The 27,794-nt window shown below is 39.5% G+C and overlaps 9 protein-coding genes and 1 non-coding gene across 10 annotated transcripts; 4 read left to right on the forward strand and 6 right to left on the reverse strand.

Annotated features, from left to right (window-relative positions):
• The first annotated feature begins 278 nt into the window (after positions 1-278).
• Positions 279-1,458, forward strand: LOC108841250 (putative F-box/LRR-repeat protein 19). Its single transcript, XM_018614025.2, has 2 exons — positions 279-713; positions 793-1,458. The coding sequence occupies exons 1-2, from the start codon at positions 388-390 to the stop codon at positions 1,319-1,321; spliced, it is 855 nt and encodes a 284-aa protein (XP_018469527.1). The 5' UTR covers positions 279-387; the 3' UTR covers positions 1,322-1,458.
• Positions 1,459-1,815: 357 nt separating this feature from the next.
• On the forward strand, positions 1,816-2,358 carry LOC108843065 (UPF0057 membrane protein At4g30650). Its single transcript, XM_018616153.2, has 2 exons — positions 1,816-1,972; positions 2,079-2,358. The coding sequence occupies exons 1-2, from the start codon at positions 1,883-1,885 to the stop codon at positions 2,211-2,213; spliced, it is 225 nt and encodes a 74-aa protein (XP_018471655.2). The 5' UTR covers positions 1,816-1,882; the 3' UTR covers positions 2,214-2,358.
• A 392-nt stretch (positions 2,359-2,750) lies between these two features.
• LOC130503407 (UPF0057 membrane protein At4g30660-like) lies at positions 2,751-3,555 on the forward strand. Its single transcript, XM_056998024.1, has 2 exons — positions 2,751-2,993; positions 3,321-3,555. The coding sequence occupies exons 1-2, from the start codon at positions 2,904-2,906 to the stop codon at positions 3,456-3,458; spliced, it is 228 nt and encodes a 75-aa protein (XP_056854004.1). The 5' UTR covers positions 2,751-2,903; the 3' UTR covers positions 3,459-3,555.
• A 217-nt stretch (positions 3,556-3,772) lies between these two features.
• Positions 3,773-4,476, reverse strand: LOC108840316 (uncharacterized). Its single transcript, XM_018613150.2, has 2 exons — positions 4,186-4,476; positions 3,773-4,105 (listed from the first exon to the last, which is right to left on the reverse strand). The coding sequence occupies exons 1-2, from the start codon at positions 4,289-4,291 to the stop codon at positions 3,900-3,902; spliced, it is 312 nt and encodes a 103-aa protein (XP_018468652.2). The 5' UTR covers positions 4,292-4,476; the 3' UTR covers positions 3,773-3,899.
• Positions 4,477-5,775: 1,299 nt separating this feature from the next.
• Positions 5,776-6,327, reverse strand: LOC130503406 (uncharacterized). Its single transcript, XM_056998023.1, has one exon. The coding sequence runs from the start codon at positions 6,265-6,267 to the stop codon at positions 5,941-5,943; it is 327 nt and encodes a 108-aa protein (XP_056854003.1). The 5' UTR covers positions 6,268-6,327; the 3' UTR covers positions 5,776-5,940.
• A 7,131-nt stretch (positions 6,328-13,458) lies between these two features.
• LOC108842075 (protein HEAT-INDUCED TAS1 TARGET 1) lies at positions 13,459-15,111 on the forward strand. Its single transcript, XM_018614884.2, has 4 exons — positions 13,459-13,520; positions 13,889-13,955; positions 14,103-14,590; positions 14,674-15,111. Exons 2-4 carry the CDS (start codon positions 13,898-13,900, stop codon positions 14,926-14,928), a joined length of 801 nt encoding a protein of 266 aa, XP_018470386.1. The 5' UTR covers positions 13,459-13,520; positions 13,889-13,897; the 3' UTR covers positions 14,929-15,111.
• A 432-nt stretch (positions 15,112-15,543) lies between these two features.
• Positions 15,544-19,094, reverse strand: LOC108842074 (eukaryotic translation initiation factor). The gene is made up of 9 exons (XM_018614883.2): positions 18,852-19,094; positions 18,488-18,559; positions 18,266-18,361; positions 18,028-18,171; positions 17,848-17,945; positions 17,677-17,764; positions 17,240-17,590; positions 16,914-17,156; positions 15,544-16,822 (listed from the first exon to the last, which is right to left on the reverse strand). The coding sequence occupies exons 1-9, from the start codon at positions 18,975-18,977 to the stop codon at positions 15,818-15,820; spliced, it is 2,223 nt and encodes a 740-aa protein (XP_018470385.2). The 5' UTR covers positions 18,978-19,094; the 3' UTR covers positions 15,544-15,817.
• Positions 18,650-18,762, reverse strand: LOC130503409 (small nucleolar RNA snoR103). The gene has a single exon (XR_008940804.1). It is a non-coding gene; the product is annotated as a small nucleolar RNA snoR103 (small nucleolar RNA).
• A 380-nt stretch (positions 19,095-19,474) lies between the features above and the next one.
• On the reverse strand, positions 19,475-22,055 carry LOC108842072 (pentatricopeptide repeat-containing protein At4g30700). The gene has a single exon (XM_018614878.2). It carries the CDS (start codon positions 22,007-22,009, stop codon positions 19,628-19,630), a length of 2,382 nt encoding a protein of 793 aa, XP_018470380.1. The 5' UTR covers positions 22,010-22,055; the 3' UTR covers positions 19,475-19,627.
• A 1,924-nt stretch (positions 22,056-23,979) lies between these two features.
• On the reverse strand, positions 23,980-27,183 carry LOC108842073 (AUGMIN subunit 8). The gene is made up of 6 exons (XM_018614879.2): positions 25,097-27,183; positions 24,904-25,023; positions 24,708-24,824; positions 24,525-24,614; positions 24,333-24,440; positions 23,980-24,249 (listed from the first exon to the last, which is right to left on the reverse strand). Exons 1-6 carry the CDS (start codon positions 26,444-26,446, stop codon positions 24,142-24,144), a joined length of 1,893 nt encoding a protein of 630 aa, XP_018470381.1. The 5' UTR covers positions 26,447-27,183; the 3' UTR covers positions 23,980-24,141.
• Positions 27,184-27,794: the final 611 nt, after the last annotated feature.

Genomic DNA, 27,794 nt, shown 5'->3' on the forward strand with positions numbered 1-27,794 from the left:
GAAAAGACAGCATTTAAATAAGAAGTAATATTTAATATCAGTGGCATGAAAGTGTAAATAACACTGAAAACTAAGGTATATTCTATATATGTGTACTTCTCTTTTAATAATATAGATGACAACACGTATCGATGTTGATAATATATGTAGATTTCTTGTGACACATCATACAATAATATAGTATATTCCTTCTTTGGGGTCAAATGATATATTTTAATCTATATAGATCATTAGAGGGAAATTAATTAAGAAAAGAGACGTTAGCTGCACGTTTTTTCTTCTTTCGGTGTTAAATTTTATTCTTGGAACGCCTAAAACTCTGAGCTACTTTTCTCGGCCTGAAGAAAGTCTCTCTACAAGAATCTAAACGACTAAGCTTTAAATCTAATGGGACTCGGCCCTAAATGGGCTGAGATGACTCGGGAATGTCTTCTGGACATCTTCTCACGCCTTAGCCAGGAAGAAAGATGGATGGGACCGATGCTTGTCTGCAAGACTTGGATGAACACATGCCATGAACCGTCACTCAACACCATCTTCGATCTCGAATCTCGGTTTCAGTCATTCCCTGAGTCGATCAACTGGTGGACTCCCGAGTTTGAAGACAAGGTTGATTCCTTCTTCAGATCCGTCGTTGACTGGAGCGAAGGCGGTCTCACAGAGATTCGTGTCAGACACTGCACAGATCGCTCTCTATCTTACGCTGCTGAGAGGTTTAGATCATGACTTTTATTGCTTAATTACATTTAGATGGTGATTCATATACATTTTTCATGTGGTTTATATTTTCAGGTGTCCTAAGTTAGAGGTGCTTTGGATTAAGAGCTGCCCTCACGTCACTGATGCAACGATGGCAAAAATAGCCTCAAACTGTCCAAAGCTAAGAGAGCTTGATGCAAGCTACTCTTATGGTATATCTCACGAGTCTCTGTCCATGTTAGGGAGGCATTGCCCGAACCTAGAGATCTTGAAAAGGAATCTGTTTCCTCGGCAAGGTCCCAGCGTGCCTACAATTGTAGCGCCGGTTGATTATATACGTGCATTTCCAAGATACGGTAACATAGAGGCTCAAATAATAGGGAGACACATGCCTAGGCTGAAGCACTTGGAGCTTCAATACTGTACAATGACTGTTAAAGGTCTTACCTCGGTTTGTAAAGGATGTTCTAATCTAGAGTACCTAGACTTATGCGGGTGTATAGCCTTGACAAACAGTGATATAACGAGATGTATCTCGAGCTTGAAGAGTTTGATGGAGATCAAGAAGCCTGACTTCAACCGTCCTGTTGATATTTTACGCCTTCCAAGAAATGATAATTGAAGAAAATAATATGGTGATGATTACTTCACTTGTTTTTGGCTCGCTTCTGTGTTATTTTTATTTTGTTATTTGCTTATTGTTGTTGATAAGAAGAGAGTTGATATTTCTTGCGTGTTAAGAAACCAACTCTTCTACCTTCCTATAATTCACTTGTTGTGAGGAGTTACCACTCCACTTGCTTCTTGTATTTTTCATATTTTTAAAGCAATGAAAAATATTGACAATTCCGATTGCCAACAAAAGTAGCTTTACATCCAAGTAACCCAAGCATAGCTTATTAAGACGACAACGTTTCAAACAAATCCCAGTCTCCACCTTGAGTGGAAAAAATATCTAAAGAAGGTAGGGTAAGGTTGATTCACGAGATGTCGGTATGTATCTGAAGCCACACGATTAAAAATTACGTTCGATAGATAAACGGTCACGATCTCGTAGTTGACTTATTAGGAGCGTGGATTGCGCCTCACTGGATCCCCAACTCTCAGCGTTCTCTCTTCTCCATTATTTCATTATAAAGATCAAATTCATCTTTAGGAGTTTCTTGTCCACCTTTGAGAAAAAATGGCAAGCAATATGGAAGTTTTCTGCGAGATCTTGATCGCAGTCCTTCTTCCTCCTCTTGGAGTCTGCCTCAAGCGTGGCTGCTGCACTGTAAGTTCTTTCATGGAGTTCCTAAATTAATTGGTTTATTTATAGTCCCGAGCAAGTGATTTGGTAACTAAGAGAGTTTGTGTTCACTCTGATTATATGTTTGCAGGTAGAGTTCTTGATATGCTTGGTGTTGACTATCTTGGGCTACATCCCTGGGATAATCTATGCTATATACGTGATCGTATTTCAGAACCGTAAAGGGGAAACTCAGGACTACAGTGCTCCACTCAACTCAGCTTGAGACTATCTGTTGGTCCATTCAATGTCTTTGAGACTGTTTTAATTATGTAACCACTAAATAAGTTGCTATGCAATCTCATCAGTTTCCTTATCATGTATATTCAGCTATTCAAGTCATGCTAATTTCATAGAATGACTTTTGACTATTGCACTGCATCACTCTTTTGTATTCCAAAGTTTTTTCTGGTGCGACCCATTACCCTGCTGTCCAAACTCAGTCCGGTCCTCAGATTTTAACTTAAAGATAGGCCCACTTTAGGCCCACTTTAGTTTACACATTTCACACGGCGGAGGGGACCAGCCAGATAATCAGAAGTTCAAAATATTTAGAAGCGATCATGTGTGTTACGTCACACCATATTAGTTATTACTCTGTACGTGTTACTTAACCAACGATGAGATGAAAATATAAAGGAGTGGATGTAAGGTAAGTAACCCACGAGAACTGGATGAGGTAAGTAACCCACGAGAAGTAAATTTTAACCGTACGATATTAAAATGTATATAAATGAACGGTAGAGATCTCGTTAGTGACTATCTACCGCACAAAGATAATTAAAAGAACGTGGACTGTTCTGTATCTATGTACCGACAACAACAATAGTGTTCTGTCTCTTCAACATCTCCTCCGTTGAACTCATTACAAGGATCATATAAGTCTTCGTCTTCTAAAAGATTTATTTTGTTGAAAATGCCGACCAAGTGCGAAATCTTGTGCGAGATCTTGATCGCAGTCCTTCTTCCTCCTCTAGGAGTTTGCCTCAGGCGTGGCTGTTGCACTGTAAGCTATCTCTTTTTAACTCTTGAGTTCCTTAGAAGAGATCTTCAGTTTCTGTTTATCTACCTTACAAAAAAAAAACTGAAGAATAGCTGAACTTCTTTAAACACTGTTATTTAGTTCTTAATTAATATAAGAGGTATCATCAGTATATTCAGGTCTATGTTGTTTGATGCATAGGTTTGTGTACAATCTCTCAAGAAGTCTCTCTAGGTTGGAGTGAAGCTTAGAATCTATGATATGAATGGCATATCTTTTCAGTATTGTATCAGTTTATGCTTTGATGAATGGAGCTTTTGGATTTTTCCAAACTCTGATTTGGTTTTGTAGGTGGAGTTCTTGATATGCTTGGTCCTGACGATCGTAGGATACGTGCCAGGGATAATCTATGCGCTTTACGTGATTGTGTTCCAGAACCAAGAAGAGTATTTCGATGAATCCAGACGCCCTCTCTACTACTCCGCTTGATACCTGTCTGTCTATGTCATATTCTGTTTGCTCTTTCAAAACTGTTGTACCCAAATAAGTTGATTTTTTTTAATGTGTTGAAAGAGATTTGTAAACTTTTTTGTGTGTTTGACTGTTCCTTTTTAGTTTTTCATTCTTAGGTTATATTCACAGAATCACATAGTTATGTTGATGGAAGCAAAGGAACGTATACATCTCGGCTTCTCTCATCCTATTATGGATACCAACAGATATTATGATACATACATAATTACATTTTTTTGAGAAAGAGATAACAGAATTCTCCATATCTTTTACTAAACATGCGAAGTCCCTTTAAACAGAAAAAAAAATGTTAAGATAAATTTATAAATTCTGAATCTTTGCAACAAAACAAGTTTGCACATAAAAGTAGGATTTATGAACCTCCTTTCTCTGTTTCTATTTAAGGTTTTGCATTTTTCAGTGCAAGAAAAGATGGACCAGAACTGCAACTGATACTTGAAGCACAGCGAGTGAAGCAGATTTGGTCATGGAGGACATGGCTCTGTTCTTCTTTCCTGTAGGTCTGACAAGTGATCCACCTCCATAAACGCCTCTTGCCTTGCTCACTTCCGAAATTCTTCCGTGAGCTTTCGTACCACTAGCTACTCTGACCTCTAGTCTCTCTGCAACAAGAAAAAAAAAAGTCAGTTAAAATGTTTTTGTATGAAGTTGTTCAGCAAAGTACTGAAAGCAAACTAATTGCCTTTGTGAAGCAGGTCGACTGTTTTGTCTTCTTCAGCTAAAGCAAAGGCGATGAAGAAGAAGATGATGCTGATGATGAGTAACAAAACTCGATAGTATTTCTTCATTGCAGACGGTCATGAAAGATAAGATTGATCTGTAACACTAGAGGAAGTGAATATGTATATAGGACCATTATCTGCACAGAGAAAGAGAGATGAAAACCGAAAGGTGGAAAGATTACAACTCATAAAACAGAACAAAGATTGATAAAATCTGTTGGAACAAAAAGCAAAAGCAGCTATTGTCGGGTAAAGTTAGATTCTCCCCACATGAACGGTAGTGAATAATGGAAGGAATATGTTCTCTGAGCAATGAGCAGTCTTAATCTGTTTGAAAAAATTAATAAAAAGCTGATTCACTCTTGCTTTCTTATTAGCGTGGCCAGTAATGCTACATTAGATCGTGATTAGTCTAAAGTACCCAAATCCGTTTATACGTGCACACCCACGTTACAAGTAACCATCCTAAACCTCTTTCCACACTCCTCGCGAGTCAAAGTTTGATTTTTTTTCCTTCTCGTGGCATTCAGTATGGATATATATGTATTATCAGAAAAATGATTATGTGTATATATCACCAATACGGAATATACTAAGAAAATCAATAATTAAGAACTAGTTTAAGACTTTTGACCCAACAAAAAAAAAGAATTAGTGCAAGACGAGCTGTTTCCAACTATACTATACATAAAAGATTACAATGTCAAGATGTGGTTGAAAAAAATGATTTTCTTAAATTATTATCTTATGGAGCTATGGGAGAAATTTGATATTTATTAGCTTTCAATTAAAATAATACTCCCTTCGTTTCTTAAAGAGTGTCGTTGTGACATTTTTCACACAGATTAAGAAAGTTGTTGAAATATATGTAAGTTGTAATTAATTATATCTCTTTGACTAATAGTATTTTAGATAAATAAAATTATTTATAAAATCAATATAGTTTGCAATTAATTTTCAGCTGAAAGTTAGTATAATTTACATTGGAATTGTAAAGTGACATTCTTTGTGTAACAAGAAAATGAGTTTAGAGTGACACTTATTATGAAACAAAAGGAGTAATCGTGTACAACACAAGTATACAAGATACACCAAGAACTATTCTTGTTTGACAGAAGAATGATATTTTTTCTTACATATAGGTCAAAAGACTCAAAACTAATGAAATATTTTAGTTATCTGAAATTCTTATTTATGGTCATACGTGTAAGTCTCTAGTTGGTGCACACGACGTCAAAAATTATTCTCCATCTCTAAAACTCATTGCCTAGTCCAAGATTGAGAAAGTTTACATAATATATCGTAGATTGAAAATTTGATGTAAACCTCTTATTATTGCTTCTTATGGTCGTATTACAGTTGTACATATCAAATTCATCATAAGTACCATTTGATTGGACTAAATCATATTGAGCTCCATTCGAAACATACGCCAATGATATAATTAGCAAGGTAACTAATGATTAGTTGTCTGAAGATAATCATTTTAAGTCGTAACAATTAAACAGAGTATTCAAAGTCAAAAAATATATATATACCTCAAAGGAATTTGTTTGCTTTCGATTAAAATTAACAATTTCATATACAAGCCACAATGAATTTTGTGTGTTTCCTGATTTTACAATATTGATCAGCTCACATGATTTGAAAAAAAAATAACACACCATTACAATTTATAAAAAGCTTCACAAGGCTTGAAGCTCACAAATATGTAACTAGAAGGCGAAGAACATCAACAACATCAAGCTCGCGACAGTGGAACCTAAACCGAATGTGATGGAAAGAGAAGGTCGAGTGGTAGTCGACGAACCACCACCGCCAGTAGGGACATGACGGCCCCTACTACGACCCCTACCACCACCACCACCACGTTTCCTAATGAAAACACGAAGAGAGTAGCCGTGCTGTGCAAGACTTCGCTTCCAAGAGGTCGTCATCGTTTGGGCTTTACTTTCTTGATTTTCAGATGAAACTGGTAAAGGCAGAGAGAAAAACAAAAGGAACATAATAAATGACCAATATAAAGCCAGCGAAATCCTCATTTGTGTGTTTATCAAAATAATAGGTGTGGATAATGTATTTGATCGGAGAACAAAATGGGATAGTTCACAAATGAATGAGATGTGTAATGGGGAGCAAAGAATTAGTACTTACTATTTATAAGCTAAAGAATAATGAGATCATGGCTTCAAAATGCGTGACTCTGTCTTTAAACCGGAGTGTATATTATAATGTACTAATCATTAATGAGATTATCGCTTTAAAATGCGTGGGTCAGTCTTTAAACCGGTGTGTATATTAGTAATTTAGTAATTGATCAAAAAGAAAATTAGTAATTTAGTATTAACGTACCGCCACTTGGCAGTTTCGGTTGATTACGAAAAAAATTGGAAAAATTTAACAATTACATATATAGAAGCTACCACGGTAACTTTTGTGTGTTTCCGGATTTTACAATGATCAGCTCATATGATTAGAAAAAAAAAACAATTAATACACCGTTACAATGTATAAAAACTTCACAACGCTTGAATTGAAGCTCAAAAATTTTCAAACTAGAAGGAGAAGAACATCAACAACATCAAGCTCGTGACCGTGGAACCGAAACCAAATGTTACGGAAAGAGAAGGCCGAGTGGAAGCCGATGTATGGACGCGAAGGCCCTTACCACCACCACCACCACCACCACGTCCACCACCACCTTGTAAGTAACAAGAAAGCTTTAAGCTTTATATAAGTGATGAACAAAGCTTTACTCAAAGAAACATACTTTCATTCATACCCTTAGTTTCTTACAATAGGTTTTCTTATATAGTAGAGTAGAGACATGTAAAACCTAATCGAATATGCTGAGAATATTCTTCTCCAGCTAGCCATCACTTTCACCCAACACTGCAAACTTGTTCTCTGTTTTAATTGAAGAAGCCGTACTCTGTTTTGTCCTGTTCTCCTGTTTTGTGACCGTTGCTTTGGTTGTCAAAGTGATGGGCTTCTCTTGATCATGGGCCTTAGACCCATCTGTGCTAATACCCCCTCGCAAACTCGTGGTGGGAGCTTCTTCCACACCGAGTTTGAACCGCAAGTCACTGAAGCTCTGTATCGGAAGTGACTTGGTAAACACGTCGGCGATCTGCTGAGTTGCAGGGATGTGTTTGACAACGAGAAGACCCTTAGCAACTCTTTCCCTGGCATAATGATAGTGAGTCTCAAAGTGCTTCGTCCGCTTATGTAGTACCGGGTTTGCAGTAAGATGGACAGCTGAGAGATTGTCACAGTAAGCTTCTGCAGGACGAGCATGGCGTAGACCCATTTCACCCAACACTGCAGCGATCCATGTTAACTCAGCAGCCGTATCAGATAATGTCCGGTACTCCGCTTCGGTGGAAGAACGCGCCACTGAGTCCTGTTTTTGGGCAGACCAAGAGATAATATTGCAACCAAGGAAGGTGCAAAAACCACCTGTAGATCTCCTTGTGGCTTGGCATCCTCCCCAGTCACTGTCGCAATAAGCTCTAAGGGTTGAGTCAGTGTCTGTGTGAAGAGTCAGTCCCATGGAGAGAGTCCCTTTCACATACCGTAGGATCCGTTTCAAACACTGAAAATCAGAGACAGTAGGTGTATGCATCTTCTGGCATATGTAGTTAACAGCAAACTGAATATCAGGACGCGTTAGTGTCAAGTACTGAAGCTTCCCGGCTAGGCTTCTGAAGTAAGTAGGCTGAGGGAAAGGTTCATCCTGATGTGGAACTTTGTTTAGTTGCAGAGGAAGCGGTGTGGGCATCGGTGCGCAGTCTTCCATACCTGCAATCTGAAGGAGTTCCCTTGCGTACTTCTCTTGATTCAAGAACAGTCCTTGTGGTGTGTAGATTGCTTGAACTCCAAGAAAGTAGCTCAACTGTCCCTCATCTTTGATTCTGAACTTTTCACTGAGCTTAGCAAGGAAGGTTGCAATGAAGTCTTTGTTGTTTCCTGTTAACAACATATCGTCTACATATAATAGCAGCAGCATCATTACCTTTCCATCGTTGTAGATGAACAAGGAAGGATCTCTAGTGCAGCACTTGAAGCCGAATTCGATCAAGTAGGAGCTGAATTTGTCGAACCATGCTCGGGGAGATTGTTTGAGTCCATATAAGGCTCTGTTGAGTTTACAGACGTAGTCAGGATGTTCTTTGCTCACAAAACCCGGTGGCTGTCTCATGTATACCGTCTCTTGTAGATCGCCATGTAAAAAGGCGTTCTTGACATCAAGCTGTTTGATGTCCCACTTCTCTGTTACAGCTAGATGCAAGACCATTCTTACTGTGGCTGTGCGGACCACTGGGCTGTAGGTTTCTAAGAAATCGATGCCCTCTTCCTGCTCGTTGCCTTTGGCAACTAGTCTTGCTCTTAAGCATCTCACTGTTCCATCGGCATTCAATTTTATTTTGAAGATCCATCTGCAACCAAGCAAGTGGATTCCTTCAGGTCGTGGAACTAGAGTCCATGTGTTGGTCTCGTCACAAGTGTATATCTCTTCTCCCATTGCTCCGTTCCACCCTGGATGACTGAGTGCCTCTGCTATCGTTCTTGGTTCAACTATATCATCTTTCACCGTGAGCAGAACATATCTTGGGTTTGGTTTAGAAATACCGTCCTTGCGTCGTGTTACCATAGGATGGACACTCTGTTCAGGAGGAGCAGGAGCGACCACGGGTGCAAAAGGTTGATCAATGTCACCGTGTTCAGAGTCAGAGCTGTCATCTTCCAGTTGAACATTTTCTGGGACGATAGGAGCCACAACAGGTTCGGGAGCTGCAGTGTCCATTGCAGGAGCAGGTGGATGAACTGCAGGTCGTCTCACTGGTGTCTCTTCTTCACATGTTTGTTGCGTGGAAGATAAGGAAACTGGAGGTCCTGCATGTCCCAAGTGCCACGCCTGTAAAAGCGGTGATGTTGCAACTGGAACCAGAGCCTTGTAAGCATCAGTGTAAGGAAATCTGGACTCATCAAAGATGACATGTCGACTAAGATAAACCCTTCCAGTCGGAGGATACAAACATCTGTAACCCTTGTACTGCTCTGAGTAACCAAGAAACACACAGACCAGTGTCTTTGGATCAAACTTATTTTGCGTATAAGGTTTCAGATACGGAAAACAAGCAGAGCCAAAGACTCTAAGAGAGGAGTAGTCTGGAGCTTTCAGATGCAACCTCTCGTAGGGACTGATGTTGTTGTCGTGAACAGAGGATGGAAGAAGGTTGATAAGGAAGTTTGTTGTAAGGAAGGCATCAACCCATAATGTAGGAGGTAAGTGACTCTGAAACAGCATGGACAATCCTAGCTCTGTAACGTGTCTGTGTTTCCGTTCTGCCAGACCGTTTTGCTCTGGTGTGTGTGGACAAGAGATGTAGTGCCGTATACCACATTTCGTCAGATGATCTGCAAACTGTTGATTGATGAACTCACCACCACCATCGCTTTGAAAAATGCCTATTCGTTGTTTAAAGGCATTCTCAGATTGTTGTTGAAACAGTTTGAACTTAGAGAACACATCTGACTTTAACTTCAAAGGATAAATCCAACTGAATCTTGAGAAGTTATCTATGAAAATAACATAATACTTATATCCTTGAACTGACATAATAGGAGCAGGACCCCACACATCACAGTGGATCCTCTCAAGAGGTCTAGAAGAATGAAAAACAGACTCAATAAAAGGAAGTTTTGAAGATTTTCCTAAGCGACAAGCTTCACAGACTGACTGAGGACCCTTATTTACTGTGATAGCCTTGATTGATGATAGATGTTGAATGATCTGATGATGAGCATGCCCCAACCTCCGATGCCAGACTTGATCAGACACTGCTCTCTGCCGTGAAGAGTAGAAAGCCAGGAAGTGAGGATTCGCCAACCGATACAGACCTTCAGCTTTGATGCCTTGACTGAGCACCTGTCGTGTTGTTTTGTCCTTAACAAACACATGTTTATTGTCAAATGTAAACTCACAGAATGGATAATCATCAGTTAGCTTAGAAACCGAGAGCAGTGACTTAGTGATTCCAGGGCATACTAAAACATCTTTTAAAAGAATGTTACCTGAAGCAGCAGGAAGCGGAGTTGAGCCAGTGTGAGTGATGGGGAGGAAGTCACCATTTCCCACTATCACCGAGTCAGAGCCTTCATACGGAAGAGAGGAAAGCAGGTGGTGAGGATCATTAGTCACATGATGTGTTGCAGCTGTATCTGTGTACCAGTTTGGACCTGAGTTTCTGGCATCTTCAGACAAGCGTAGAGTAGCTAGAGCATGTTTCATTGCCTCTACGTTGTAAGTCTGGTCAAATCTCTTGTAGCACTTGAAGGCTGGATGGCCAAATTTGCCACAAATCTGACAGGTTGGTCGCTGGTCTTGTTCCGAAGAAGAAGAAGACCCGCGTCCTGCTTGTTGACCAAACTGCTGAGGAAAGCCTCTTCCTGCAGTACTGTATGAGCCTCTGCCTCTGTAACCTCCTCGATACTGACCTCTTCCTCTGCCTGAGTAGCCGCCTCTGTTCGTGTAGAACGCTTGATGCGCAGTGGCTTCAGGAGTAGCTTCATACTTCTGCAACTTTTCATCAAAGCCAATAAGCTTGAACATAACGTCTTCAAAGCTGGGACCAGGAGGAGTATCCATGGAGTCCTCGATGACCGTAACTATGGCTTCGTATTCGCGACCCAAACCATTGAGTACCCCAAAGATCTTTTCTTGCTCAGAAATTGGAGCTCCAATGGAGTCAAGCTGGTCACATAGAGATTTGATTTCAGATAGGTACTGAGTAAGGGTTTTGGAACCTTTTGAGGTTGTCTGAATCCTTCTCTGAATGTCGAGACGGCGAGTAGCAGAGACTCTGTTGTATCTTTTGGCTAGGGCAAACCAGATCTCTTGAGAAGAGTGGAGTCCATAGATGCTTTTGAGAGCTTCTTCTGTCAGAGAGCCTATCAACCACGCCTTGATGAGCTGGTCCGTGTGGACCCATTTGAGGTGAGCGGGGTTGTTTGTCTCCGTAACCTCTTCTCCTTGACGTACGGTGAGTGTTGGAGGAGGACACGGAGTTGCTCCGGTGACGTAGCCGATGAGTAGCTGACTGTTGAGAAACTGTTCAAACTGCAGCTTCCATGACAAGTAGTTTGTATCGCTGAGTTTGAGAGTAACGACTTGGGTGATAGAGAGGATCGCCGGAGTAAACGCGTCGGAAGAAGCTGGTTCCGCCATAGATCTACTTGCTGGCGACTGATACCATGTAAGCAACAAGAAAGCTTTAAGCTTTATATAAGTGATGAACAAAGCTTTACTCAAAGAAACATACTTTCATTCATACCCTTAGTTTCTTACAATAGGTTTTCTTATATAGTAGAGTAGAGACATGTAAAACCTAATCGAATATGCTGAGAATATTCTTCTCCAGCTAGCCATCACTTTCACCCAACACTGCAAACTTGTTCTCTGTTTTAATTGAAGAAGCCGTACTCTGTTTTGTCCTGTTCTCCTGTTTTGTGACCGTTGCTTTGGTTGTCAAAGTGATGGGCTTCTCTTGATCATGGGCCTTAGACCCATCTGTGCTAATACACCTTTCCTAATGAAAATTCGAAGAGCGTCGCGGTTTTGTGAAAAACTCTGTCTCCAGGATGTCATCATAAACGTTTGGGCTGTGTTTCCATGATTTTCAGATGAAAATGGTAAAGGCCGAGCGAGTAATAAGGGAAGGAACATAATCAATGAAGAATATAAAGCCAATGAACTCCTCATCATTCTGTAGTTGATCCAAACAAATCGGAGAACAAAATGGGATTTTATTCTACAAAATGAATTGAGTTGTGTAAATGTTGTAAATGTCTTTACTATTTATAATGCTAATGAATAAGATCATCACTTCAAAAGGACAAGACTTGGGTTCACCCCTTATAGTGAACCTTCAAATTCACCACTTCTCTAATAACCAATCAAAATACCAACTAGATTAATGATTAAAAATATTAAATAATTTTTTCAAAAATCAAAATAATTAAAAAAATAAATAGTGTCAATTTTAATAATGCTAATGTCACTATCTAATCCATAAACTCAAACTCTATACCCTAAATCCGAATTTTAAACCCTAAATTCTAAATTATAAACCCAAACTCTATACTCTAAACCCAAATTCTATACCCTAAACCCAAACCATAAATCATAAACCCAAAAACCTGAACTCTAAACCCAAACCTATACCCTAAACCCAAATCCTAGACTCTAAACCCAAAACGTAAATACAAAATCCAAATCATATACCCTAAATATTTGGATTAATATTGATGTTGTTCTTTTGAAATTTAAGGTTAAGAATTAAATTTTGGATTTAGAGTTCATGGTTTGGGTTACTGTCTAGGGTTTGGGTTTAGGGTCTACAGTTTGGGTTTAGGATTTATGGTTTGGTTTTAGAGTATAGGATTTGTGTTTAGGATCTATGGTTTGAGTTTAGGGTATAATTTTGGGTTTAAAATTTAGATTTCTTGGTTTATGATTTATGGTTTGGGTTTAGGGTTTAAGATTTAGGTTTAGGATATAGAGTTTGAGTTTAGGGTATAGAGTTTGGGTTTATAATTTAAAATTTAGGGTTTAGAATTTGTATTTAGGATATATAGTTTGAGTTTAGGGTATAGAGTTTGGGTTTATAATTTAAAATTTAGAGTTTAGAATTTGGATTTAGGATATATAGTTTGAATTTAGGGATTAAATATTGACATTAACATTATTAAATATGATATTATTTATTTTTTTAATTATTTTATAATTAGTCTAGTTGGCACTTTGATTGATTATTAGGAAGGTGGTGAATTTGAAGGTTCACCATAGAGGGTGAACACAAGTCTTGTCCGCTTCAAAATGAGTGACAATGTATTATTTTAAAATAATCGTTTGGACTTTTTTTTCCTTTTTGTCACAGAAATAATCGTTTGGACTAAATGGGGTTTTATTCACAAACGATGTCGTTTCAATATTAGCACTAGGTGCAGACTCTGGTTGATCGTAAACGGCAGCGTCTTTAAGAAAGCACTAAAACGTCGTCGTTTGCGGGAGGTGGATCAGCACTAGGTGCAGACTCTGGTTGATCATAAACGACAGCGTATTTGAGAAAGCACGAAGACGTCGTCGTTTCGGGGGAGGTGGAGCTTCGGAGGGTTTCTAGAACTTTCTATAAATACCAACACCAAGTGCAATTTTGTTGGGTGTGTCCATTACAACTGCTCGTCTGCTCCTTCTCCTGCTCTTGCTTCTGCTTCACTCTCGTTGTCTCAAGTAGCTTTCCTCGACTCTCTTACTGCGTTTGTTTGCTAGATCTGTTTTAGATTTGCTTCGTTTGTTGTTACTTTGCGATAACAAAAATGATGAACCTTTTTAGTTACGTTTTTTAGGGTTTTAAAATTTGTGCTTGGATGAATGTTGCAGATGAATCCTTTTACTTAGGCTGGTCTAAAGAAGCTATTTACGTTTATTCTTTTGTCTTCTCGCTCCACGATTAGGGTTTGTGTTTCCGCTTGCTAGTTAGGTTATGTTTTAGATGGTCTCTGTCTGCTTGATACTAGCTTGCGTTTCCTTTCTACGGCAAAAAGTTATCAACTTTCTGAAAAATGGTTCACCTTTATTGGCTTTTTTTTACTTTGCAGATCAAGAAGATGTCTCAGTTCACTCACCCAGATTGCCAACGAGCTATGGATGCCAAAGAAGAGCATGGTAACTAACTTAAAGCTATTTTCTTTTGCTGTCTTTTCAGAAATTTGGTTTGGATTAATAGCTTGTAAGAATAAAATGAACTGACTTTTACATTTGCATTACTTGGGGTTCATTCTGGTTGGTTTGTTTGTTCTTTTTGTCTTGCAGATGCAGCTGAGAGAGCCGCCATGATCGCGGTTTGTCTGATAAGCAGTGCTCGGATGGTTTCTAACCTGGACAGCGAGTACACTTCCTACTCTGCTCAGTACTTGGTGGAAAACGCTGGTCGCAAGAACGAGTCCCCTCAGGATCCTCAGCCCTTTACCATCCAAAACTGCCTTGCGTACTTGGTTGACATCGCTTGTCCCAAGCCTGAGACCGAGCAGAGAGCACCGGATGAGCGGCGCAACACGCTGACTCTCAAAGACTGCCTGGAGTGTGCTTTGAGAGATGGGTTACCGTTAGCTGAGCACTGGACACATTTGGGATGTGTGCAGAAGACTCCCCCGTTCGCATCTTCCATCCCTCGTGTTCCCATGAAAGGAGAACTGGTTGAGGCTGAGACATCTGAAGAAGCGTCTAAGTTGCTGATGCTGCAGCCGGTGGGAGCGAAGCTGCATGTGTTCAGTCCAGAGTTTGATCTTGTTAGGGAAGAGGTACAGTCATTTTTCTTTCTTTCTAACATGTTCAAGTTCTCAGAGATCATCATTGATAATATGTTTTCTTATCTGTGAGGCAGGGGTTTTACGAAGGCCCGGCAGGTCCTGAATCACGCTATGTTGGACTAAGAGACGTGATGGTAACTGGAAATGGGGCGACCAAGAAAGGTCCTTTTTTGGAGGTGAAGATAGTCTACAAGAAGAAGGAGTCATTCCTCAAAGTGTCTACAACTCGTGTGCTCACCTCACTCCCAAATGACAGCGGCGAAGAGTCTCAGCTCGCTGAGCCAACGGGTCTGCTTGTTGACTTCATCATCCCTCGCTTTTCTGACTAAATAAACAAGATCTTGTATGGTCTTGTTGAGTAAGTATCTAGAGAACAACATGTTGGTTAATAAGTGAAGTATCATGAACACCGTATGCTAAGAGTTGTGGAACTCGTTTGTTGTCAAAAGACCTTATTCTAGGAGACTTTTTATCTTATGACTATTGAGTGATGAAGTTTGATATTCTACTAATCATCATCCCTTTTAATATTTTCTTCGTTTTCGTTGCATGTTAGTTTCTATATAACAAATCGGAGAGTTACTTTAAGAACATGCCGTTTTGAATGCAGTAGTTTATTATTTTAGACGAATGATTTTCTAAATATCATATTAGATTCTGGCTGGTTCGGTTTAAAATGTTCCAAAGTCCAGGTTTTAAGTAGAGGTTTTAAGCCAATGTTTGCAATGGCATTTACAGATTTGTGAAAATCTCACTCACTGATTCGTGCACTATGCACACAACCAAAAAAATATTGAAAGCTTTCCACCAAACATTTTGCCACGTTCATGAGTGTGTGTAATCTCGAACTGTCCAAGTAAATGTTGTCACGTTACATATCTTACTAGGTCTGTGTATTACAAGCTTACATTAATTATCTGTTAGTTTATAAGTAACATGCTCTATTAAATAAAAAATTTAATTCCAAAATTGTCAAAACACTCTACCATTGAACATAGAATCACCGTCTTACGCATCTTGAACTAATCAAAACCAAGATGTAGGCACCAAAAAAGAAAATTCACAATTCAAGAAAAAACAAAACCATGTAACAAGATTGTAACTAATCTCGATTACCAGTATGGTATTTAACTCGACATGTTCTTAGAAAATGGTTCGAGGAAGGAGCTCACCTGTTTACTGATCAAAACACGAATTGAGAAGATAGCACATAATGCTCTACACCAAACTACGGCACGCCTCGACTTCAGCTGCATGCGTTGCCAACAGAGAGTCGCTAACATTCTTTATCACAGCTTCCAATACAGCTTTCTTGAACCATTCATCCTCCATTTTCACTAGAATCTCTTTCACCATCTCGAAACCCGATGCATTGGCCATAACCAAACTCCCAAGGATCTCACCAAAGTTGTTTGGCGCCTTTGGCAGATCGATTCCAATGTCATCAAGCATAGACCCGTAAAGCAGACAACCGCTCCCTATGTCTTTAGGAGTTAGAACGTTCTTAGAGACCAAATGTGCCAAGAGATTCGCAACTGGTGTAACGCACGGTGGGTTCTTCTCCAATCCGAGGGATATAGCTTCCTTGACGAGCTCGGGATGGTAAGATGGGGATTTCAGTTCCTCTACGCATTGCAATGCCTCGTCCAACAGACGGACATTGAAGTATTCTTCCAAAAGCGACTTGGTTTTTCTGCTGAGCACTTCAGAGTTCAAGCTAGTAGCCATAGGAGCAACCGCCTCCTGTGGCTGTGGTGGTTGTGGCTTCTCCACAGCTGGTTTGGCTGGGGCAATAACAGCTTTAGGCGGTTCGGCACTGTTGCCTTGCAATAGGGCACTTGGTTTACCATTCAAGAGACCACCACTTCCCTGAGGTAGGAGCCTTGAATTAACTGACAGTGACTTGTTAATCATAGCAGGAGACTGAACACGCCCAGCGGGCTGCTGATTCTGCCTGTTCCCTCTGGGCATGGAGCGGGACCTTGCCATCTCCCAGCCATCATCATCCGTTACAGGCATCCCCGGCATCTTCCTACCCCCTGGCATACCAGGCATCATTCCTCCAGTACCGGAACGTCCAAGGAAGTTTCCAGAGCCTAGAATATCAGCTGCACCAGTATCCGCACCACCACGGTTGTTATTATTCCTCGCCATTGCACCAGGACGCAACCCAAGAGTCTTTTCTGCTTCGGAATGAATCTCAGTGATTTTTTTGGCTTTCATCTGCATTATACAAAGCAAGAACAAAACATAAGCAAAATATAGATTAATCTATGAGTAATTACATATAGAAACGGGCTCTGTTTATTCATACCTCCTCACGCCTTGGTACCCACTTGTCAGCTCGCAGATCGACAACATTACGGACCATAAATTTCAAGCGTGGCGCTAGCATGGGGTGCATTGTTAGTTCCTTCAAACGGTTGAAGTACATGTCGTTTGTACCTCGTGATCTTGGGCTCTCATCGAGTTGTTTTCCAATGGTGATGAAAACTTGACAAAGAGCCTCTACATCGTCTTCAGATGGGCAAACTTTACTGTCGGATCCTAAAAGCTCCTGCAACCAGACACAAACTTACCATGAGCTCTACAGAAAAAAAGTATTCAACGAATATAACTTTTAAAGTAGTCATAATATACCTGGACGATGTGATGGACGATCTTCTCAGGCACCATCTTCTGCTTCAGAAGTTCACCAATTAAACGGATATTTCCCAATGTTCTGAGCTTGGCCATTCTCTCCTTGTCCTTGCGCTCCATTTCCTGCGCTGGATCAGTCATCAGTCTGACTTCTTCCTTCAATTTGTCAGCGCCTTCAAATTGCTCTTGGCAATTATTCAAAAGCACTCTTTTGAATGTTATTTCTTTTCCACCAGCTTCCTCCGATGGGAACGAAGGCAGCTTTCCGTTGATATCAAAACACAAAAGAGCATACATCTGACAAAAAGTGGGCTCCAGAACGGCCTTCTCAAATATCAGCTGGATCACTCCCTAAATTTAAGAATAACACAAAATCAAGCCATGAAGAGAGATAACTACAAACAAAACAAGAAAATGCAGAAAGAACTGGGGGATACCTTTAGAATATCCGCAGAAGTGATGCCAGAGTCGATTAATTGACCTTTAAGAAGATCATACTTCTCAGGAGTCATCTTGTTCAGAATACTGCAGAGAAGCAGAACTAAACGATTCAATAAAACTATATATAAAGCAAATAACCCCGAACACAAAGATAAAGAATACAATACCCTTTAACGGTCTTGAGGACTTGGTCCTTTTCTGAAAGAGTTCCTCTTTTAGCTGACCATGGGACCTCTGCTTTCACCAGGGCAGGAGGAGGGCCAGACTGCTTCAGCAAGTTGTGATGTTAGTTAAAGCAATGACAAACCTAAAAGCAACCCAAGACATTGTCAGAAATCAACACTCACCCCTTGGTTTGATCCAGCATACGAATCTTTAGATTGGCGTTGGTCCTCCCTTGACCTGTCTTTACTTGGGGAAGGAATTGGTGCACGAGTATGCCAATCACGGTTATCAGTTTCGGAGTAACGATTTTGAGGTTGAGCTGCAGGCTGAAAAAAGAGCAAACAAGAAGGGGAATTTAAAAATAAATAAAAACATCATAGATTCAAGAAACTCAGTTCCATGGTTCAGCAAAACAGTCACCTTAATTTCTGAACGGGCCCAGCTCTGCTCTTGGCCAAAAAGATCAGATGCAATTTCCTGAGCGAGCTTCAGGATTTCATCAGAGACTTGGCTCGTCTGCACAAGAAAAAAATGATGAATAAACTATGTTTAGGCGAATCTATTGACCTACAAAACTCATATTTAAACCAGAGCATACCACTTAATTAATTTGAGCAAAAAAAAAAAGAAAAAGAAAAAGACCTCTTTAAGCTGAAGAAGCTGTTCTTTGGTGAACCGCACAATCTCACGTCCTTCAAATCTCGAGTCACCTCTCTACATACAAACCATTAAAACATCAACCTCAGAATTCAAAAAAAAAAAAACATGGTGAGATTTAATACGGCATTAGCTCTCAAATCAATAACATGTACGTAGGGTCCTTTATGAGCATCAAAAGACTAAAAGACTGCCCACCTAAATAAAGCCTACAAGTAATCAATATTTGTCCATATTTACAGCATGGTCGCATTGCTTAAGCGCCCCACCAAGAATTAGGACATTTGCATTGTGTCTTCAACAAAAGCAAATCTAAAGAGTAACGCGAATCGAATTGAATAAATATAACCTTAACGGCGAATGAAGGAGCGTCTTCACCATTGGTAAGATCAGAGGAAGAAGAAGACAAGGTAGAACGCGGGGCAAAGAGTCTGCTTCCTCCACGACCTCCTCCTCCTGGCCTCAAGCTCAACATCACTGGGATCTTTTCGCGGTATTGATCAGATAGAGACAAAAATTGACGAAGCTTTATCTGTAGGAGAGGAGAGGAGAGGAGAGTTTGTGGGGAAAGCAATGAACGCGGCGGAGAGCGTTTGATGCTGTTTTTATTTTCGTTATCGGCTTCTCCCCACCCCAAGGCGTTTTTAGGGTTTGGGCCTTTTAGTTATTGGGCCTGGCATTAATAATACGATCCACTATTTTTTATACGTAACTTGATAATTATAACTTTCAGGACAGGAATCTGTTTATTGTCTTGGTGCCAGACAAGGAAGTTCTTCGTAAAGCTCAAGAACAACCTTCAGAAAAGAAGAAAAAGGCAGCTGATGATTAAGTTTCAACGGCAGGTGTTACTGCAACTTAATGATATGTGTGTACAATTGTCTGAAGATAATATTATCGCGTAATGAATGACAGTGAGTTTGATTAGTTTTTGTATAGTTTCTTTTCTACTATGCTTCTTGCATTCCCATGTATCTGTAACCGTAGAAATATATTATTTGAATGAAGTTCTTCCTCAAGTTTTGAGCGTAGTTGTAAAGATTGTATAACAAGAAGAATGATCAATTGTGACTGTGAGTAATGCTACGAGTACAATGTAACTTGTGTTGAGGCCAAAACAAGTCGCTACCAATAATCTCCGCAAGAACAAACACCGTCTTTGAAATGGTGGAAGCGGTTGGCGTCTCTTACAACTATCACTCTATCTGTTATCTTTGAGATGAGTTTAGTTACGGCGTGACAGTCTAAGCAGACCCGGAGATTCTTTATGATTCGGATCTCAGTTCCTGGTTCGGTGACAATGAGTCCAAAGGCAATGGCTAGCCTCTCGCTGTGAAATTTCACCATCAGCTCCCTTTCTTCCTCCTCCACGTCGTGCAAGGCCAACTCAGTCTCCGGCTGATACCCAGCTTCCCTCATCTTCCCTTCAAGCTCCTCTAGCTTCTCATAGATTGCTTTTGCAAGTGGATGCGACTGATCACCGGAGGTAAAGACATGAGGCGTCTCACCAATTTCTATCAAGGTATAACCAGGAGCTTTTGCTAGTTTCCTCTTCTTTGCTTCTTGTCTGACCGTAGCAGCCTGTGGATAATTTCTATCAGCCGAGTGGATATTCGACAGTAAAACATGGTATCCAACATTATCTGGATCTAGCTCAAACAGCTTCTCGGAGACAGCACGGGCAAGGTTTGTGTCTTTGTGAATCTTACAAGCTCCAAGCAGTGTTTGCCACACGGAAGGATCCGGCTCAACAGGCATTGCCTCTATAAACTGCAATGCTCTCTCCAAATATCCTGCTCGGCCAAGAATATCAACCATGCAGGCGTAGTGCTTGACCGTTGGTTCAAAACCATACCGGTTGATCATGGTACTGAATATCTCATCACCTTCCTTGACCAGACCAGCATGACTACAAGCGTAAAGAACACAGAGGAAAGTGACTGGGGACGGTGCAACGCCGGAATTCAACATCTCTGAGAAGACATTCAGAGCTTCATGTCCATGTCCGTGGAGTCCATAACCGGAAATCATTGTGTTCCATGTAACTTCATTCTTCTTCGGCATCAAGTCAAACAACCGGCGTGCTTCTTCAATGCTTCCGCACTTTGCGTACATACCAATCAAAGCCGTAGACACATATATGCTAGACTCAAACTCTGTACTCCTAACCAAACCATGCACCCATTTCCCCAAACTCAACGTTCCTAACTGCGCACACGCCGATAGAATACAAGTTACTGTGATGGGGTTCGGACGAAACTCAGACTTCTGCATTTCTCTGAACAGAGATATCGCATCCTCTGTCAACCCGTTTTGAGTGTAACCCGAGATCATTGCGTTCCAAGACGCCAAGCTTCTGTGCGTACACTCATCAAAAACCTTTCTGGCTGATTCCATCTCGTTCAGTTTACTATAAACCGTGGTTAATGCGGTCGGGACAGATTCATGAGACAAGAAACCTGATTTCAAGCTGTAACCATGAATGCCACATACAAGCATAAGATGTCCAGAGACAGGGATCAAACTCACCAGCGTGCTGGAGTTCAACCTTCCCCCCGACAACACCAGCTTTTTAAACAGGCTTAATGAAAGCTCAGTCTCGCCATTAGAAGCGTAACCGTGAATCATTGCATTGTAAGCCACCACATCCGGTGCACAAAACTCACGAAACAGAGCATTCAAAGCTCCAACCTTTCCACACTTCGAGTACAACGAGATGAAACCCGTAAGAACAAAATCGTGTGAGTAGCACCCTGTCTTCGTCGCGAGACTATGGATCAGCATCCCGAGCCTCAGCTCCTGCAACTCCGCAACAGCGGGGAGTATATTCAACACGGTTGTTGAGTCCCAACGAGTACAGCTCTCGTTAATCAAATCCCTGAAAACCTTAACAGATTCCTCATACATCTCGTTCTCTCTGTATCCACATAACATAGTATTCCACAAAACCACGTCTCTCTCAGACATTCTGTCGAACACCTTCCGAGCATCACCCACCCGCGAAAACTTGAAGTACATCTTGACGATATTGGATCCAACGTGTAATTCCGAGTCAAACCCATCAACGACCGCTTGTCCATGAACCACACGGCCAGCTCTCTCGTCGTGAATACTAGAAGCAGCGGAGATAGCGTAGGTGTAAGTGGAGCTGTTGGGTTTGAGGTCAGCGTGTTTCCTTAGACGGGAGAAGAGAGAAAGCGAAGAGTGAGGTGATCCGTTCTTGGAGAAGCCGAGCATGAGGACGTTGAAGAGGAAAACGTCGGGTTTCTGGACGGAGAGGACGAGGTCGCGAGCGTAGTGAATGGCGCCGAGGTCGGAGAGTCGTTGGGTGAGTTTTGTGAGTAGTTGGATGTCGTTTTGGAAGCCATGGAGGATGATCTGAGTGTGGGTTTGGGCGAGGTGAGACACGGAAGTTGATGTTCTGAAGAGGTCGAAGAAGCTGTTCTTGTTGTTTATCAATGCCACGGTTGTATCGGCCGTGGCAGCTGATACGGACCGCAGTAACATTTGTTGGCTTTTCGGGTTTGAATTCTGAACGCAAAAGGACTCATTTTGTGTTCTGCCGCCGCTATTGGTATTTAAACGTTTTTCACCGTATGGAAAACGATTACATTTAAATTTTTGTCAATGATAGTTTTAAAATTAAATAAAAAAACAAAAAAAAAGTTTTTTTTTTGGACAACTAAAAATGTCATGAAACAAAAAATGAGCAAAAACACCTGACTGACCAAAGTAAAGCCGACCCAACCAAACCAAAACTGTGCCTAAATCATTTGTTTCAAAATTTTATTATTACAAATAGTTCGGTTTAGTTTAGTTTTAACTGAACCAAACCAAAAAATCAAAATACTATTTAATTAGATTAACTAAATATTCTAATAATAATAAATTTAATGTATTTAAATATTTAATCTAAATAACTAAACATAAATTTATACATTTAATTTCTAAATGAATAATATAAACACAAATAAAAATTAAATAAAAGATATGAATCTCATGCATTAGCATCAAAATCTAAATCAAAGATGTTCTTGTTGTTTATCACTGCCACGGTTGTCTCGGCGGTGGCAGCTGATACAGTTTGTAGTAACATTTGTTAGCCTTTTGTGTTTTGAGTGAAAACGAAACTATTCGTTTTGTTTTCTGCCGTTATTATTTATTTAAACTATTTTTATCAAGGATATTTTTTTCAATCAAATAAGGACAACATAGAACTCAAAATATTATGATGCTAAAGGTAATTAAAAAACACAACTAAACCAAATCAAATAGACTTGACTGAAACTCAAACCGATCCAAACCAAATTTAAATATACATCTAAAATTATTTATTCTCATGGACTGGTTTGGTTTTGTTTTAACCGAAAGAGACCAAAAAACGAAGTATTTTCATTTCGATTAACTGAATAAATCATATTAAGATTTAATATATTAAACTATTGAATCTAAACAATTAAACGTAATTTTATATATTTAACTTTTAAATAAATAGGATAAAGACATAAAATAAAATAAAAATATGAATTTCATGTATTAACATCAAAACCAAAAAAAAATATTTATTAGATTTATAAATAATAATATAAATTGGATTACAACTTCTATATTTTTATTGTGATATTTGGTTTTACATTTAAATATGAACAAAATAAAGATTAAGTGTCAAATGATAATTTGTTTATGTTCTTATAAATTATATATTTTGTAACTAAAATAAAACAAAACTAAAAATTAACTCGATTAAACCGAACAAACGAACACAAATTAAACCGAACATAAATCAAACTGAACTAAAACTGAACCGACACAAACTAAACCAAACTAATTTAGATTAACGTTGGTTAAAATTTTCTTAAACCCGAATAAAACAAACCAAACTCAAATCAAACATGTGACTAAAACGAAATATCCACAAAGCAAATTTCCATGTAAAAGGAAATTTCCATGTAAAAGCAAATTTCCAGATAGCTAAAGAAAGTTTCAAAGAAGAAAAAGGAAATAACCAAAGACTAAGTAAAAGGAAAAAGCAATATATTTTTTTAACATGTAAAACTTTGATGTGTTTTGTTTATATAGATTTGATTAGTTTAATGTATGATAACAATTATGTGTTTTGTTGTTAATACTCCTTCTTTTTCTATTGTAAGTACTTTTAGATGATTTTTTATATTTATTAGATATAGTGCAGTCAATCAAATGATGTAAACTTTTTTATAATTAGTTAAATTTATTATTTAAATATTATTTTTTAAAGTAACAAATTTCTGAATACTAATGTTTTTAGTCTAAAACAAAGGGAATATTATTTAAACATTTTTCGGCCTATGAAAAAATATAACTAGATTTCTGTTCAATGAAAAATATTTTAATTAAATAAAAAGGGAAAAAATGTTATGAGACATTAAACTAAAAGAATCTAACATAAATGAATCTATATAAATAAAACAACTCAAAGAAAACCCTCAAATCAAAGGTTACATGTTAAACAATTAAATTGATTTTTTTCACTTTCTAAATACTTTTTCACTTGCCATTTTCACTTCCTTCTTTCCCTATGCTAATGTTTCATACAAAAAACAATCAAGAACAATTTACAGGTGATTTTAGTCATCAGTGTTGAGCCTTTGGTGTGTTATTTATGGCCATGGAAACTTGCTTTGTGGCAACACTGGAGGAGTCTCCACATCTGCTTCTTCTTCTCTCCTAGTTTGTATCAGATGAGTCCTGAGGCTAAACTCTTTTATCTGTTCCATGCCACCAAAACTCGGCTTCAATTCATTTTTTACGAATTTCAATTTACGTTAAACTACTGGATTGTTTTTGTTACCTGCATGATCGCAGTTGACGCAAGAAGATCTTCACATTTTCCTTGCATAGAACTCTCTCTTGCAACTGCATCAGCGAGTTCTGAAACCATTTTATTCATCTCCTCCACCTGCAGATACAATCATAAAGAGCAATGCTGAGAGTTATGTCGAGAGGGTTAACTTGGAAAGTAGATTTACTATAGAAGTCTCACCTTTGAGTGTAAAGACCAAATGGACGATCCCATAGACTGCATCACATCGAGTGCCGAGGACATAGCTGCTTTCAAAGATTCAACGTCCGCCTGTAAGAAGAGAAGTTCAAAAATGATTTCCTTATATTCTTGAACTTTCTGAACTTACTTTTCAAGAGCATTCACAATAGTAACAATACATACCTTTGTTCCTCCAGTGGCTGGAAGGCGGAGTGTATTTGCTTCTAAATCTGTTATGGCTCCAACTAAAGAACTAACATGTTCTCTTTCAAGTGTGGCCCATTCTTCAAGGCTCACCATCTGTGCACATACATTTATGCATCAGCATGGCATAATCTGATGAATGCAAAGTCAGTATACAACAGAGAGAAAAACCTACTTGATCGTTTAATAGTGAGTTGAGTTTGATCTCTAGCTTCAGCTGTTGCAGGCCAATCCTTTGGCTGGTCACATCATCCTGAAGTTCTGATATCGCATGCCACACATTAAATAGTGTTTCCTGAAATATCAAAACTTGAATTTTCAGATATCTATCAGTTGGGGAACCGTTAGAGAGTAGTAGTATTATCTACCTCGGAAGTTAACCGTTGAATGTACATTGCAGCTTCAGCTCGCGCAATGACAAACCGCCACTGTAGATACCTATTGTGGAGCAGACGCAGTTGATGAACGTCTTCGATGTAGTTTGCCTTTTTGCCTTTCTTGACATCCGTGATAAAGCTGAGAACCGAAGTTGCGGTACTTGATTCGCTGGTTTGTCTTATCCGGCAAGGACTTACCCCTCTTGAAGGTGGAGTTGATGGTCTCGCAAAAGAGGAAGAACTTGTGACACGCGAAGGACTCAACCCTCTTGCAGGACTCAACCCTCGTGCAGGGCTTAGACCTCTTGATGGACTCACTCCTCTCGAAGTACTCATGCCTCGGGAGACAGACGATGATGAAGACGAAAACGAAGTTCTGCTTGGTGAAGCAGGGCGAGATAATGGATGAAGCTTAGCTACAGCCGTTGCTAAGGACGCTCTATCTAGCGAACTTGCAGACAAAAGTCTTTGAGCTCCTGAACTCCGAGCTATGTTATTATCTTCCGACTTCGTGGGAGACAACAAATCACCGTTACTAGATGTGTTTAGAGAATTTTTATGTAAAGGTTTCGAACCGTTGGACAAAGGTAGTGACATTCTCCTAGGAGACGGTCGTCCTGAAGTAGACAGACCCCTTGAAGCCTTGTCTCCAAGATCCAAGCTTCTGTTTAGTGAGTTCGAACTGATCTTTCCACCGATTCTACTAGGCCATCGATGCTGTTCTATTAACCGACTATGCTGACCATCCACAGGTTTCGAATTCTCTGAAAGATCAGAGGCGTTGTTCTTCCCTTTCAACGGACTTACTCTCCTCTCTGGCGTGGGTTTCCTTGACAAAGAGACCGTTTCAGCCTTCTGCTTTTGAGCTATATTTGAAGAAGGTTTCAGTGTTCGGTCACCAGAGCTACTAACCGGTCTCTCCTTCTTACGAACAGGGACTGAGACAGAATCAGACTGAAAAGAAGCGCTGAGGCTTCTCATAGTAGAAGGCCATAAGCTTTCAGGCAAACGACCTGTAGATAACCTCCTAGACGAAGCCGGCAAGTCTATAGACACGTCGCGTATAGGCGTGGATGGGCTAGTGGGAGATGGAGGTGTTGAAGGACGCTTCCTCTCGGCCGAAACTGCTCTTTTGGCAGATACGGATTGAGAGATGGAAGAAACAGTAGGCCTTGTGAGGCTTGGGGAAGGGCATCTCCCGGTTCTGGTTGGTGTCGGTGATCTGTATCTTGAACTGATCTCTGTTGGTGTTCGAGGACGTCGAGTGGCAGCGGATGCATTGTTCTTATCTGATGGGAGTAGACGCCGTCTTGTAGTAATAGTATCTGTTGCTACATCCATTCAAAGGTTTTTAATGGAACAAACTTTGCCTTTAGTTTCTTTCTGCATTCATTGGAGCAGAACAATAGTAACAGCTCTAAGTGGGATGTAAAGAAAGTCTTTTTATCCTGCAAGAAAGTCAAAAACAAAAGATATATAATGTTGAAGAAAAAAAAAGAACAGTAAACAAAAAGAGAGAAAAGTGGGTTGAGTTCTTCTAACTAGTTAGTTGCAAGTTTAACAATATCAGGAATAATAATTTTTTAAATGAAGATTTTCTGAAGAAGAATCTGTTGCAGTGTCCTTATCAGAGAAGTGCCATTATCAGACTGGCTGGAGAAAAAAGTAAGGGGACCAATCTTCTTCTTCTTCTTCTTTTTTCCATCAAAGAGAAGAAAAAATAACAAAAGAAACTTACTGAAACTAGCAGGTTGAGATTTTTTAAAAAAATCTATGTGACAATAAGAAACTTATAAATAACAACAAACACATGAGGACATTTTACAGATTATGATGTTTCTCCAGTTAGGGGTACCACGACGTGTGTGGGGAAGAAATCATGAATAGAAATGATGAAATGCAGTAAGAGTGATGATTCCTGGTGTTTGAAAGCTTTGACCAGTTTGAGAAAAACTCACAAAAGAAACAAGAAAACACTATTATTCAGTATGTTTAAGACGAAGAATCCAAAAAAAAAAGGAAAACGGGAGATTTGTCTGTTTACTGACCGACTTGTGTCTCTCATGACACAGACTCGTCTTTAGCCAAACAAATTTAGTAATTTTCCTAAGGAAAAAAAAAAAAGACATTTTCTAAGCAAATTAAAGAAAATCCGAAACAGGAAATTACGAGTCTTAAACCGAACACATATTTTGTATCAATAATCAAACCACACAAAACATTATTATTGTCCTAACTCATGAAACCTCAGATCGCAGAGTAACGAAAATTCAATACACCCCAGATTATACTTTTTAGGGTTCTTTCGATATAGAATCAAAAATTGGGAATTGATACAAAAAATGCCAAAGCTTAACCTTAGAGATCCGATGAATCTATCTTACCAGGAACGATGGAAACAAAAATACTTTAAAGCGATCCAATCTTCAATGCCTTTCGAGATTGAAATGAGAAATACAAACGCGATCGGTATATCGACTGTAAATGTCTTTTGACGCCGGCGATTAAGATGCTCGAGAACAAAGGAAAAAAAAACGCCAGAGATAGAAGAATTGATCGAAGCGATTCAAGGATCAGAGAGAGAGAGAGAGAAGGGATTAAGAGAGAGGGCGTTATTTTCGCGCCACCTAATTTTGATCATTAAAAGAGTTTCTTCTTCTCTCATAAAAAACAAAATTCTTTCGAGACT

This window comes from Raphanus sativus, unplaced genomic scaffold, assembly GCF_000801105.2.
Source record: "Raphanus sativus cultivar WK10039 unplaced genomic scaffold, ASM80110v3 Scaffold0937, whole genome shotgun sequence".
NCBI classification, from domain to species: domain Eukaryota; kingdom Viridiplantae; phylum Streptophyta; class Magnoliopsida; order Brassicales; family Brassicaceae; genus Raphanus; species Raphanus sativus.